Here is a 14,954-nt window from a genome sequence, read left to right on the forward strand (position 1 = left end):
AAAGAGCTGTGTGACGGCTTGTTTTCTGCGTAACAAATTGCACTTCATAGTGATGGTATTAAATATTCCATGCCATGTACTCGGAAGCGGGAAAAAAATTCCAAATGCAATGAAAATGGTGAAAAAACGCATTTGCGCCATTTTCTTGTGGGCTTGGATATTACGTCTTTCACTGAGCGCCCCAAATGACATGTCTACTTTATTCTTTGGAGAATGCAGCGCGACCCGAATACACGGCGGGTGGTCGCGAACCGGTTAAATATATAAAATCAGTGATGTTTTAGGGATTAATAGCCTTTTAATTTATTGAAACAATTAATGACATCATGGCAGTCTAAGAATTGATGAATATAAAGGTATATGTATTATGAGTGGCAATCGTCAGATATATATCTGCAGCCAATGTTTTAGTCCAATAGTTACTCCAGGAGGTGGATTAAGACTGCTATGCGCCCTGGGCTGTATGAGCATTATAGCCCCTACAAGTCTGGAAACACTTCCAACATATGGTACTAGAATCAACTTCTTGGGTTATGGAGGTTGTATCCCTTCTGCCTGCTTTCAATCTGGGATTTCAGGACCTGATGTACAAGGATTTCAACGGTGAAGACCCTTCTCAGTATAAATTTGGTGGATGGTTATGGCCCCAAGTTACTGCTCAAACGGCTGTGGAAACACAAGTAACAAAACATTCTCTGTCTTGTTCTATTCCTTGAATTTCAAGGCTGCTATTCTTGATTATTGATTCTCCGATTTTGAAACACTGGCCTCATATGTACTTACATTTCTTAATGTAGTGCCAGGGTTTTTGTACATAGAGGCGGTCCTCTACTTAAGGACACCCAACTTACAGATGACCCCTAGTTAAAGACGGACCCCTCTGTCCACTTTGACCTCTGGTGAAGCTCTCTGGATGCTTTACTATAATCCCAGACTGCAATGATCAGCTCTAAGGTGTCTGTAATAAGGCTTTATTGATAATACTTGGTCACATTACAGCAAAGTTGAAAGTCCAATTGTCACTGGGGCAAAAATGTTTTTGCCTGGAACTATTATTATAAAATATACAGATTTGACAAATTCAACTTAAGAATAAACCAATGGAACCTATCTTGTACATAACCCGGACTGCCTGTTTTCTTAAATTATCTCTACCAATGAGCACTGAAAAATTATTGGAGCGCCAATTAATCTTTCTAACTACATGTTAACCAGTAGCTTCGTCTATGATCACCAATTAATACTATTACATGGGATTACATTTTTTTCTTGTGTGATTTGTAAAAATAAAAGCTACATAAAAATCAAAGCCATTTTACTACCTATATGCAATGTCATGTAATTTATTTAAATAAAGATACACATACATTTTAAACATTTTACAAAGTACTGTATATACTCGAGTATAAGCTGACCCGAATATAAGCCTAGACCCATAATTTTACCACCAAAACTGGAAAACTTATTGACTCGAGTATAAGCTGAGGGTGGGAAATGCATTGGTCACAGCCCCCCAGTATATAGCCTGCCAGCCCCTGTAGTATATAGCCAGCCAGTCCCCTGTAGTATATAGCCGGCCAACCCCCTGTAGTATATAGCCTGACAGCACCCTGTAGTATATAGCCTGTCAGCTCCTCTAGTATATAGCCTTTCAGCCCCTCTAGTATATAGCCTGTCAGCCCCTCTAGTATATAGCCTGCCAGCCCCTCTTTTATATAGCCTGCCAGCCCCCTGTAGTATATAGCCTTCCAGCCCCTGTAGTACATCGACTGCCACCCCCTGTAGAATATAGCCTGCCAGCCCCCTGTAGTATATAGCCTGCAGCCCCCCCCCTCCCAGTATTTAGCCTGCAACCCCTGCCCCCAATATAATTGCTGTAGGAAAAGAAAAAAAGTGTACTCTAAGTCAAGAAAAAAACGAAATGTGTACTCACCCTCCAATGCCCCCTGGCAGGTTCTCATCTATCCATCGTGGCTCTGGCATCGATTCCATGTCCCGGCGGTCCGTTGCAGGCATCGCAATGGGCCGCGGGGACACGGACCCGATGCCAGAGCCACAATGGATAGAAGAGGAACTGCCAAGGGGGCATGATTGTAAGTAAACAGGACCACACCAGGTGAAGGATAGGTGGCTCTCTTTATACTTGTAAACCTTCCCCTGTCGACCAGTGGGTTCTCTGGTTAGCTGAGAAAACCCGTTTCATGAATAACATTGCATTCCACACATTATTTGGGCTAGTGTTAGCATCTAAAATAGAAGTATGTCTCACCTTTAATTTGATGTATTTTACCAGTTTGAAATGATCTGCATAAAGTCTGATGTATTCAAAGTATTTGTGGTTTGGCAAGAAGTTTGGAAAATCCTCCGGCATTGGAAAATCACTATGACACATGATTTCTTTGGAAGCATTGGTAACTAAAGATTTGTAGATACTGCCTCTTCCATCTTCTACTTCATCCTAAAATAGGTACATTTTACTAAACATAGTTAGAATACTCAAAATTTCAAAAAGGCTCAACCACTGTAGCTACAGGTAAATACCATACAAATCAAAATAGATGGGGGGACGGCGCAGGGGAACAAAGGTGAGAAAGTCCAAAAAACACCTAAAAGTCCAACAGGAAATAAGCATCAAATGGTCACCGCATCTACGTCCTTGCCAGCTCTACATTTAATCCCAAGTGCATAAAATGCACGGGGATAAAACCAGATTCCACAGTACCTTTCACCGATGAAAGAAATATATACTCGGCGTCCTCTCCAAGTTGGCGTTTCTCCGACTTTGCTGGATGAGACACTCGGGTAGTGGCTGATTCCAGGTGCGTAGGTTCAGTCTTCCAACTAGAAACTCGTACCACCTTACTGTTGGTTCCGCTAGTCTCTGGGTTACTCCAGTTCACTCGCCAAAGGGAAGAGCCCCGGAAGAAGCCGTGGAGGCGAAACTCTGAGTCGGGCAAGGAGGACCGAACGTGCGTTTTAATTTTACTGAAGGCCTTTTTTTTATTTCATGTTTTGTGAGTATATCGAATAAATTATTCAAATATTCAATAGAAAAACCTGTCTGCACTATCGCGTCTTGCTTTCTCTTCCCTTTGGCGAGTGAACTGGAGTAACCCTGAAACTAGCGGAACCAACAGTAAGGTGGTACAAGTTTCTAGTTGGAAGACTGAACCTACGCACCTGGAATCAGCCACTACCCGAGTGTCTCATCCAGCAAAGTCGAAGAAACGCCAACTTGGAGAGGACGCGGAGTATATATTTCTTTCATCGGTGAAAGGTACCGTGGAATCTGGTTTTATCCCCGTGCATTCTATGTACTTGGGATTAAATGTAGAGCTGCCAAGGACGTAGATGCGGTGACCATTTGATACTAAACATAGTAAGCCTTTTACCAGAATCATCCAGATATTCTCATTAAAATGGGTCTTTCCATGATAAATTATTACAATCTCTGTTGTATAAAACAAAACATTAATTGTTCAGAAAATGTCATGATCCCTTTCTCCACTCTAGTTCCACCTATAGCCATATCTTCTATATCAGAGCTATAATGGGATTGAGCCAGTACAGAAGGACAAACAGGGTTGTCCGAGGATGTAAAAAAATTGTATATGGCCGGGAGGGCTTAAAAAATAATAAACCACTTATACTCACCTCCTCTTGTACTCCCATTCTCCCACAGCGCTGCCTGTCTCCGGAGGGTCTATGTTTGTAAATCAGCACGGCCCAGCATTTCTACTGTACATCTCAGCAGTGTCTACTAGCATTATCAGAGGTTTCCGATAACTCTAGCAGTGTAACATTGCTGTACCTGTTGTAGCACTAGGAGCTGCTACTCTAGTGCCATTTTTACAGGTGACAGCTCCTCTTTAAGAGCTTGTACACTCACTGTGAATCTCCAGAGGCCTCCAATATCATCACTTCTCTCAAAGCAGGTTGGCTCAAGACCTTCCTCTAGACAAGCTTTAATAGATGCCAAACCACAAATCCCTGCTCCAATCATAGCCACAGTCTTAACCATGGTTTTATCTGAAACACAAAGAAAATAAATTAAAAATCAATAGGATACTTGTCTAAAAGAATAAATGAGTTTCCCATGTTTTTTTAATATACAAAAAAAAAATAAAAAGTAAAAAAATATTTTTGTGCAAATTCAATAAAACATATCAAACTTTATCAATTTGGTTTTGTTGTAAAAGCAAAATTAACAAAACTGACCTAAAATGTAAGAATTTGCTTGGGGCTTTTTGAATGTCATTTTCTCCCCACATCTTCTCTGAGACCAGATGAGCATTTTGCCTCAGGAGAAAGATGACAGAGCTTTGAGGGGAGTGGCAGAATGTTGGATAATAATGTGGGTGATTCGAGCAACCGGATGTATTTAAGACACAGTTGCCATTGATATGCAGATTGGTAAAGGGCAGAGCTTTTTGCAACCCAGCAGAAGAACTGGAAGAAGAGGAGAGCAGATGAGACCTTGGAGTGTGACTGGAGGTAAATAAATGGCCTGTATATAAATTGCATAGTGTTGTACATAAAATAATTAAGTACAGAAAAATACAGAAAGTTTGATGTGGGCAAGTAAACCAAAGCCGAGGATACTGACCCTCCATTACAAAGAATGCATAACAAATTATATATTCAAGGATGACAACTGGGAGAAAACACAGTTAAACAAAACAAACCATTGATTCCCTAGCTAACCTTCAAATAAGGCAATCTCAAAGCAGGTAAGGTGCACCATATTAGAGGTTATGTAAATAATGACAATTACCTTGCAATTCTCCTGGAATCTAGTTTCCCTGTAGTACAAGACATTTTGCTTTGACATAAAATCAGCCATTTGGCCCAGGTACTTGTGTAATGTAACAATGTGCCTGATCCTAAGGAAATTGGTGTTCCATTGTAGAGTTATGTTAGATTTCCCGGATAATGGCCTTAATGTTGAGAATGTCCAATGATTTCCAAGATCTAGCTATGTTCACCTTAGCAGTATACCTTTTCTTACATGGTCTAACCCAAGATTAAGTCGCGCTACATGAGGACCTCATGGGGGAGGGTACAGTAGTATCTTAGTAAGGAGATTGTAGACAGCGGTCCCCAAGGGAGCAATATTAACACATGTCCAGCTTACATGCAGGAGCGACCCCTTTCCAGTAGAACACCTCCCACCTTTGGGTGAGCAATTTGGAAATATTTTAGAAAGTCTGTCGGGGGTTAGTTACCACCTATATAAAAGTTTTGGGGCAGTCTGAAGGTGGTTAACACACCTGGACGCCTTTGAGCTGATGGAGAGCGCTAAACTCCACTGTGAGTCTGTGAAATATTGTTGTGACTCATTTTCCCCTTTTTCTCTGTAAGGTGCTACCGGAGGGTTGAGTAGATCTGGGAAGTAAGAAATAATTGATATATTGTGTCATTGGCTTGAGAAAGCGCTGTCTGACACAAAATGACACGTTGCTGTTGTGGTACACACCTCCCTGTGTGTCCTGCTATCAAATAAAGATTTTTACTGTCCTGGTGAGTGCCGCTGTTTTCTTCTTTGGATTGGACTGTGTTTCTTTACTCACTATAGCTGAGCACTACCAGGGGTGTACACTACCATCCGCCCCTACCACTCTGCCCCTCGATGGACTGTATTGACCTAGACGTTGGCAGTGCTTGTGCTATTCTTCTTTTTTTGTGAATAATTGATATTTTGTGTGGGTGGCCGGTAGAGGGGGCCTATGCTAAGCCAGCTTTCAGGCTGGCGTCAGCTTCTAATGCTGAATGAAACTCCTGGCTGGGCAAGAATAGAAGAGACTGCTATGTCTTGTACCATTTCCCTGGGGTCTGACTGCTGGCCTCCATCTGCACCTGAGGGGTCTCAGCGCTCCGACTACGTGTGACAGTGGCAATGGTTTCTGCCACCGCAGGTAGCGCCCATTTCCTCTCCACTTCTGATCCAGTCTCCAAGGCAATCATACTGGCCCTGTCCTGAGACAGCCCGGTTGGGTTTAGATTCAGCACGGAGTCCGCACCTGCAAACCTTTTACCCACAGCTGTCTCTCCCTACACTAGGGGTCCCAGAGGACAACAGGTATCGATAGGCTGACAGGCCACTCCCTATATTGGCCTTCCCCTCTGCTTGGATTATCCTCTCCCCAAATACAAAGTGGAAACCATGACCCTACCCACCCCCACATTCCTGGCAGTCGGTATGTCACATACATCAGTATTATCATTGACAATATCAACATCACTGTCATAACAAACACTCACATTATCAGCTACAGCGGCAGGCTGCTTATTGCTGGTTGTGGGCTCAGTCCTTGCATATTCTGGGGTTACAGTCTGTTCCCAGCAGGACACTCACAGGAATATCAGAGGATACCCCCAGCACCCTTATGCCCCTCACTACCCCCCAGTCCAAACACACCTTGGCAATGGGCAGTGCCGGCTCTGTTCCTCCAATTCACAGTAAGGGTTTTCCCGGGTATCAAATCCTGTGGGTACACCAGTTCTGGTCAAACAAGGGTTAACTTAGCCCCAGTGTCTCTCAGTCCCATGGCCACGGTCTGGCCTATGGTGACGGGCTGCAAGTTATCATGGGACCTCCCACCACCCCACCCACACACAAAACAGGGGATGGTTTTAGAGACATTAATGGGCCCTTGTGGTGCTGGGGACAATTGTCAGTGTCCCGGCTGTTTACACAGATGACATCCGCAGGGTTCACCAACCGGCATGGAGAGGGAAGGATGGAAAGACGCCTCCTTGGACTTAGGGGCAGGGATAGTGCTTGTCTTACCCCCTCTCCAGCCTGCAGGTCTCCTGGCCTCCAGAGTCCGATTGTTGCTGTACTCAACGGCCAGGCCAGCTTTTTTCCAAAGCCTCCTTTGGTTTCCGGTCACGAATGTGCTTCTGTAATTCCTCCAGGCAATTCCACAAAAACTGCTCGATGGTGATTTGCTCCTTCAGCTACTGGAACTCCGGAGCTTCTTCCGTTCGGTCTCAGGGGTCAGGTTGTACTGACGGACCAGAGCCTGCTTGATGTCCTCATAGGTCAGGGTGGTCTCACTAGTCAAATAGCCAAATATCTCCAGGGCCTTCCCTCTAAGACGAACCCATTGGTCTGCAGGTACATTGTTAACAAGTTTTTTCAAAAGCCAGCAAAAAAGTGTCCAAGTCAGTACCTTGGAAAATTGTCCAGCAGGGGAAAGTCTTCAGTCCGCAGCTTTGGTACGTGGGTCTTGTATGCAGCATGGTTGCCCTCCTGTAAACTGGTCAATGCAGCTTGAAAGATGGCCACCGAGCCCATCAGACCATGTGGGTGGGCGGGCAGTGGGCGGTCCAATGTGAGACTGACCACTGGCGACTAGCTCCTTGGGGAGTCTGGGCAGAGCTCCCCCTTGCCTTGAACAATAGCCCCCCCCCACCTTCTCCTGGTCCAACTGCTGTACTGCATCGTCTTCAGTAATATCCACAGCTGTGGCAGCATTCTTCCTGCCTTTGTTCCTTCTAGCTATTGTCATAGCTGTTCGTAACTAACAAAGAACTGCAACTTGATGTACTTCACACCTTACTGTAATTGCACTCTGCCTGTGTATAGTGCTGAATTGGTCTTAAGATCCCATCACAAACGCTGCTGTTGGTAATCTTTAGTGTCTGAAAGTATGGATGACACACTCAAATACACTATTATCTCGATTATCCCACCGCTTGCCACCAATGTGTATGCAAGGTCACTTAGTTATGCTTTTATAGACACTCCCAGAATGGACAGGTTCTGAGAGGCGCAGGAAGTGATTTAAAGTTGTCCACACAACTTCCGGATATGGCACAACAATAAATCACAGCCCTGAATGGCTATAAGATCCCTCTCACTAGTCTCACTGGATATTATCAGTCCTGGTGAAGCTGCCACCACTTCTCCCTTAAAATAAGCCCGGTCCGTAACAGGATTTTATAGGGTGAGGAACCAACCCGGTAGCATGTATATGCGAGACTCGGGGATTCGTGGATTGAGATAAAAGAGCAACACAGGTTAAATTTTATATTTAATTGCCTTAATGGCACACTAGACAAAACAATATATACAGTTGGGATATATATGGTTACACAGAATACAAAATACAAGGTAGCACTACAAATAACAGCAGTTCAATAAGTTAGTTACCTGTGTGTGGCTAATGGAACCTGATAGACTCCACCTTAAGATCCTTCTCTGCTTTGATGGTAAAATGGTTCCCAGACAAAGACGATGTTGGCTGAGAGATACCTGAATATATCAGGTGTGGACACAACTCTGCCAACCCAACAGGAGGAGTCATGGGTCCCTCCTACCTGGTACTATAACCAGAGCCCTGGAAAAGCCATAGCTTCTCAAGGTGAAGTCGTAGGGTCATGATTCTTGAATCATTGGATCTGGATGAATCCCTGGATCGCATTGATACCAAACCCAACCCATTTGCTATGGTCCTATCCAGAGATATTGATATCTCTGGAACAGAGTATTCTAGAGCGCCCAAAATTGAATTATTATGATCTCCTGAAAATAACAAATACAAAAATGTATTTGTTCTACTGGTGAGATGGACCATAACTTCATAACTGTCCCTATTCAACTTGGTGGTTTTGGAGTTTATGGCTCTTTGTTTGAGACTTGGGGGGGATATGCCTGCAGTCGATCTGACTGCAGAAGGCTATTGAAGTATGGACACATGCTGTGGTAACGTGAACAGCCTAGCTCAATAAGGCCAATTAAGCTGGGGCTGGGGGAAGGTGGTGTGTGCAAACTAGAAGGCTTCCCCTCCCTCTGTCATGTTTATCACAATGGGATATTAATTTTGATTCCAATTGATCATTCTTATGTTTTATCCTTCATAGCACATTCCACTTTGTAATGAATGGACAATTGCAAAGCGAATAACAACGCGAATCAGGAGTAAGCGAAAACAACGTGAAACGCACGTTAGGGAGATATTGACCACAGCCCAGGACCCAGGAGTCTTTCTTGAATGGGTAACTAATCTATATGTTGATGTATACTGAGCACGATTTCAACATGGCCATGGTGCCATAATGATTTTTATGTTGAAAGAGTAATCTTTACCCATTAGTATTTATATATATTTTGCACTTGCACTTTTTTCTGCAATATATTCCCTGGGTTTCAATCAGGCTATACGGCAATATAGTCTATCTTGGAGTACGATCACTGATGTTTTTTAATATGTGTGTTATTCATATGTATTTTTTTGTCTTGCAATATTGGTGGCAATTTCCACCAATATTATTTAAGCCTGACTCTTTCTGCACTCCCTATCGGATCTGTGTGCCTATGCCTTAGAGAAAGCTCCCAAGTGAGTCTCCTGCGTTCCTGTGTCACCAGCATCTCCATCGTTCCCGTGTCTCCAGCGTTCCTGTGTGTTCCCATGTCCTGCGTTCCTGTGTCCCGTGTGCCTATGTTCCCGTATCCATCTGCTTGGACCTCCCATTGCTAACCCCGGATTGGACTTGATGTTGCATCTTTGCTGCCTGTCCTGACCCTGTGCATGGACCCTACCATGAGACTGTCTCTTGCTAACGTACCTTGACCTCGGCTGCCACCGGGAGCTAGTCGCCCCTGTGGAATGACCTGGTGGTACCCTGCCGCAGCAAGTCCATCCTGCATTGCGGCGGGCTCTGGTGAAGACCAGGTGCCACTTAGACTCAGGTCCCTGGTGTCGGCTAGTACCACCTCCCGTGGTTTTCCAGAGGGTGCACTGATCCTGAATCCTGACAGCTATTTGCTATTAAAATAATCATATACATGGCCACAATTTCTCTATGCTTTTTTCCCTCTAGATATGTTACAACTGGTATTATCTAGGAGAACATAAGAAGTAGTGTCCATAGGTCCCCGCATCATTGTTGTATATATGATGAATATGGTGGTCTTGTCATTGTATCATGTATCACCTTTATGAGTTTTATGTGGCTATTGTTTTAGCTTTAGTTCTTCTCTAAGTAGTATTTTCTATTACATGCTGTGTATATTCTATAATAAAATTTGACCTTTTTTATGATATATGGGTCATTGCTTTCTGGTTTGTTGGCTTTTGGTTGATGTGTTACCAAGGTGCCAGGCCTTGGTGATGTAAAAACCCAGTAGCTGTATGCCAGTCATGTTAAGTTACTGAGCAGTTTTCCTGCAGAAGTCACCTTTCTACATTGGCACATCAGAAGAATATTGCAGCAGATCATCTCCTGTAAGTGCTGGTGTTGGGCTGTGTTATCTGATCTCAGGTGTTTAACTCCTTATACAACACGGCATGGACATGTATCCTGCGTGAATTACCCGCCCGGTGAGCTTACCTGGAAAACCGATCTATAATGCTGCAGACCTGTGGTCCGCCATATGCCCCAAGGCTGCTGTCTCTTGTGCACGCCGGGTTCTGACTCCTGACAGGACCTGGCTGTAACTAACGGAGCATACTCATCATGATGTTATTTACATTATACACTGTAATACATGTGTATTGCAGTTTAATCCCTTAACTACCTGTCCCTCTTTTGTTTTTTCTTTTCCATTTTCACTCCTCACCTTCAAATACCTATAACTTTTTTTATTTTTAAACATAAAGAGCTCTGTGATGGCTTGTTTTCTGCGTAACAAATTGCACTTCATAGTGATATAATTAAATATCCCATGTCATGTACTGGGAAGCAAGAAAAAATTCCAAGTGCATCAAAATGGTGAAAAAACGCATTTGCGCCATATTCTTGTGGGCTTGGATTTTACGTCTGTCACTGTGCGCCCCAATTGACATGTCTCAATAAGCAGCAAAGATTTACTGATATGGAGAGGACTCAGCCCGTGTACTATTACGGCGCACATCGTTAAAGGGATTAAGGGCTTGAACAAGTGCTCGGACAAATGCTTGTTCAAGCCAAGTGTGGAATAAGTTAAAAAAAGTAAAAATCATTTTATAATAAAAAATAAATAAATACATAAAATTAAAGTCCCCCTAGTTAAATTAAAAACCAAATAAAGTATATAAAATACAAAAAAACATGCATATTTGGTATCAGCACATCTATATCAATCTGTACAATAAAAATAAAGCACTGTTGAACCCACATGAAGAACAGTGTAAAAAAAAACCCACAAAAAATGTCCTGTAATATACAATTTGTTATCAAATACCCCCACAAAAAACGTTCTAAAAAACGATCAAAAGAAGTTATGTCTCCCAAAATGGTAGCACTAAAAAAAACAAATATAGCCCTAAACCAGCTCTGTCAGCAAAAAACACACAAAAGTTATGCCTATGAAGCTATGAAAAGTTGTTGATACAAAAACAAATGTGATTTTTTTTTCTAATATTGGTTTTGCTCATATATGAAAGATATATGAAAGATGGTTTAAGCAAAGATAAGAAAAACTATAAAAATGAGGTATCTCCGTACTAAAAATGAAAAAAAAAATTTATGTTACGGCGAGCTGCCAAATAAAGGGCTAAAAATCCAAATCCAAAATTGATGATTTTCTTTGAGAAATAGTTAATAAAATCTCATGAATAAGCTATAGACCCCCAAAATTAATTAACTATACAGTTTATCTCAGCGCGCAAATAAGACCTGATATGCTTATATTATAAAAAATAAAAATGTGATAGCCCGTATAATGTGACAATACATATCTGCTGTGAATGGCGCTGCTTCCATTCTATGCCCGGTCAGGTGCCAATACACCAGTTCACCATCACATATTGCGCATCGGTACTCAGGAGAAATTTTCTCAGAGTAAACTTTGCAGAGCATTTCATCATTTATGATGAAATTACATCCAAAATGAATGTAATGAAGATACATAAAAAAGCATGTTTTCATAAAGCAGACATTCCCGAAATGTTAGTTATCAAGCTATTTGGTTGGTCTAACTAAATGCCTAGAAAGAAGAACATTTAAAACTGTGTAAATTAAGAATTTTTCTGATTTTGTTTTCCAAATTTTCATTTTTCTCAGGACAAAGCACAAAACATATCACTTAAATTGTTTAACTAACATGAAGTACAATGTGTCATGTGGGAGGACGTGGGATACTTATATTCCAGGTAATAACAACCATCTGAGAACATATTTGTTGGATAAGCATATAATATTACTTAACCTTTCATGTATTTTCTGAAATAAATTGCTGGCTTTTGTATCAGATCTTAACATACAATACTTTACATTAGATCCATAATTGGGCAGTAGAAAGCAATCAATTGGCCATATTTCAGAACCAGAATTATTGTTAGCGGTCATACACCGTCCTGGTAATACCCATGCCCCTCGGATGTTTGTTATGCCCCTCCAGCACAGTCTGATATTTCTGGAAATGTCTGTTTCAAATTTTAATGTGATTTAATAAAATTATGATTTTTTTAGTAAGCACTAGTTGTGGAACTCTGGCCTTCTTTCTTCAGGTTTTATTTCAATGTTGCCAGAGGAACATTGAGAAGCAATTAAGTCCCCTCTTATAAATACATGTTCTACTATTGTTATTGGGTCTAACTAATTGCCTAGAAAACAGAACATTTAAAATTTTCATTTTTTTCAGGACAAAGCACAAAAGTTATCCAGCTAACATGAAGTACAATGTGTCACAAGAAAACAATTTCAAAATCACCTGGATATGTTAAAGCTATAATCAATTATCCTGACACATGTCAGATTCTAAAAATCAAGTCTGGACATAAAGCTAAAAACTAGTGTCGGCGATAAGAGGTTAAGAAACAATAAACCTCCATTTACTTTTGAACCCTTAACTGTGTATGTGCTGAAACCACAGCCTTTGAGAAACCTGAAACCTTTGAGCTACAACCCCACAATATATATACAGTTATGTATATATGGTAAAACACATAACATCTGGAATATCTGTATGTACATGTATAAAGTTTACTGTATTATAATTATTTATACAGTTATATCTATATACAGAAAGAACACACAATACAACCTGCTTCCTTGGGCTAAGTGCTCTTCATCCAGGAGGTGTCAGGAAGCAAGATAGAGATTTCTAGTTTCACCAGCCTTAATATATCTGTGGGCAGCCCCTGCCCTTCCCTGACTCCGCCCTAAGACCACTCAGGATGGACCCCAGTGTGTGCAGAGAACCTCACACCTGGTTATTTCTGCTGAAGGACTTTGCTTTACTAATGACCAAAAGACCTCTGTAACTACTTACATCTCGGAAAATAAAAGTTAGGAATAATGTTCTAAAAATCTAAATAAGTTTTATCTCTAAAACTGAAATCTACAACTCATGACACAATAACTCCTCTTAAGGCTACATTAATGTGATAACATGGGACATTTAAAACAAAAAAAGTCTCCACTAGTATTAAACAAGGCTGTCCAATGTTGCTGAAATGTTTGAAGTTTCTTTGCATACAGAACACTCTTGATTGAGTCATTTGAATCGAGATATTTTCTTACATTGAGAAATCAACAATTGTATTTTGTAATGTGAGATGCAGCAGTTCAGCAGTCACACTTCCAGTTTATTAGTTATTGGATACAAGCTTAATAGAAAAAAGTTACAGTAAAACTAAAAATGACACCAAATATCAAACACTTGCATTTTGATAATATAACATGAAGTATCCTACAACTATAGTAAGCAATTAGACATGATGGAAGTTATTACTGTTTCAGTATACAATTACTACTTGCTTTTGGCAGTACAAAACATAATAATATATGTATATCTAATACAGAATTTTTATAGTACACATACTCACCTGAAGGCACAATAACATGGAATATTCCTGTAAGCCCTTTCTTCTTCTGTTTATTCTTAATGGTTTACATCAAGTTAAAAGGGGTTATCCAGGTTTAAAATTTTTTTTATGGCCGGGCTGGGGATGGCTAGTTAAACATAATAAACATGTACTTACCTCCTCCGGCGCCGCCGATGTCCCGCGCTGCGGTCCCTTCGATCCGTGCCCCTGTTTGTTTACAGGGGCACGGAAGCCGCGCACAGGGAGCTTCCGGTCCACGATGTGGATGGCTCTTCCCATCCGTCCCTATCTCTCAGCGTTGTAAGCGGAAGCTCCCTGTGCGCCCTTGTACTGAAACCGGCGCACGGAGAAGACGGGCCGCGGCGCGGGACATCGGCAGCACCGGAGGAGGTAAGTACATGTTTATTGTGTTTAAATAGCCCTCCCCAGCCTGGCCATAAGAAATTTTTTAAACCCGGATAACCCCTTTAAATTAAGTCAAAACGGGTTACATAACAATGTTATGGCTGAATGAATTTAGAAAACATGAGAATTAAATAAATATAATTCAGATTTTTTTTTTTTGGCAAGTCAGTCACTTTTAGTTAGCATCAAGGGTGTAACTGAAAACTGCTAAAGCCCTTGTGCTCCTGGCAAGGAGGCTACTAGCTCTATGTGGTTTCTGCAGAGATGTCCCATGTGACCTGGTAATCATGCATACTGCAACAATGGTATCATTCAAACTTCCACATGCACACATGTGAAGAAGGAGATGAGAGCTCCTCATCCCTCCCCTCCCTGTAGGAGTTGAGCGGCCATGCCACAAATCCAGGCAGGAATAGGACCCGTTTATTATTTACAGGGCGAGTGCCCAGCTTGGCCATGGGGGAGGGGAGAAACCGTGTGCTCACCACACCATGACCGGGTGTAGTAGACCTCTGTCTCTGTAATCAAGCTGCATTTTGACAGTAGTCATACAAGTGGGAAAATGATGCATTATTAATCAACACCGTCTTTATATAAATATTACTTGGCAACCGATTTTGAGAAAAAAGTGGAACAAGCTGGACTCCCTATTCAGTCCAGAAGCATCAATATATAATCAAAAACACGAACCACTTGTAATAGTTTTCTTTAAAATTTCTTTGCTTTATATAATTCTTGACAAAGTGATTACAAAAAGATACAATCTATAGAAACAACTAGTTATTGTCAACA

The 14,954-nt window shown here is 41.5% G+C and overlaps 1 protein-coding gene across 2 annotated transcripts in view; it reads right to left on the reverse strand.

The window, feature by feature from the left end:
• Positions 1-13,015, reverse strand: part of LOC140105260 (flavin-containing monooxygenase 3-like) — a 30,358-nt gene extending 17,343 nt beyond the window's left edge. The window contains exons 1-3 of one of the 2 annotated variants that reach the window (XM_072129205.1): positions 12,974-13,015; positions 3,890-4,029; positions 2,270-2,458 (exon numbers count right to left, since the gene is read on the reverse strand). In XM_072129205.1, coding sequence (XP_071985306.1) covers positions 2,270-2,458; positions 3,890-4,021 — 321 coding nt within the window. In that variant the 5' untranslated portion in view covers positions 4,022-4,029; positions 12,974-13,015. The remainder of the gene's footprint in view (positions 1-2,269; positions 2,459-3,889; positions 4,030-12,973) is intronic. The other variant, XM_072129206.1, reaches the window with a different exon arrangement.
• Between the last annotated feature and the right edge of the window lie 1,939 nt (positions 13,016-14,954).

Source organism: Engystomops pustulosus, chromosome 10 (assembly GCF_040894005.1).
Source record: "Engystomops pustulosus chromosome 10, aEngPut4.maternal, whole genome shotgun sequence".
Lineage (NCBI taxonomy): Eukaryota > Metazoa > Chordata > Amphibia > Anura > Leptodactylidae > Engystomops > Engystomops pustulosus.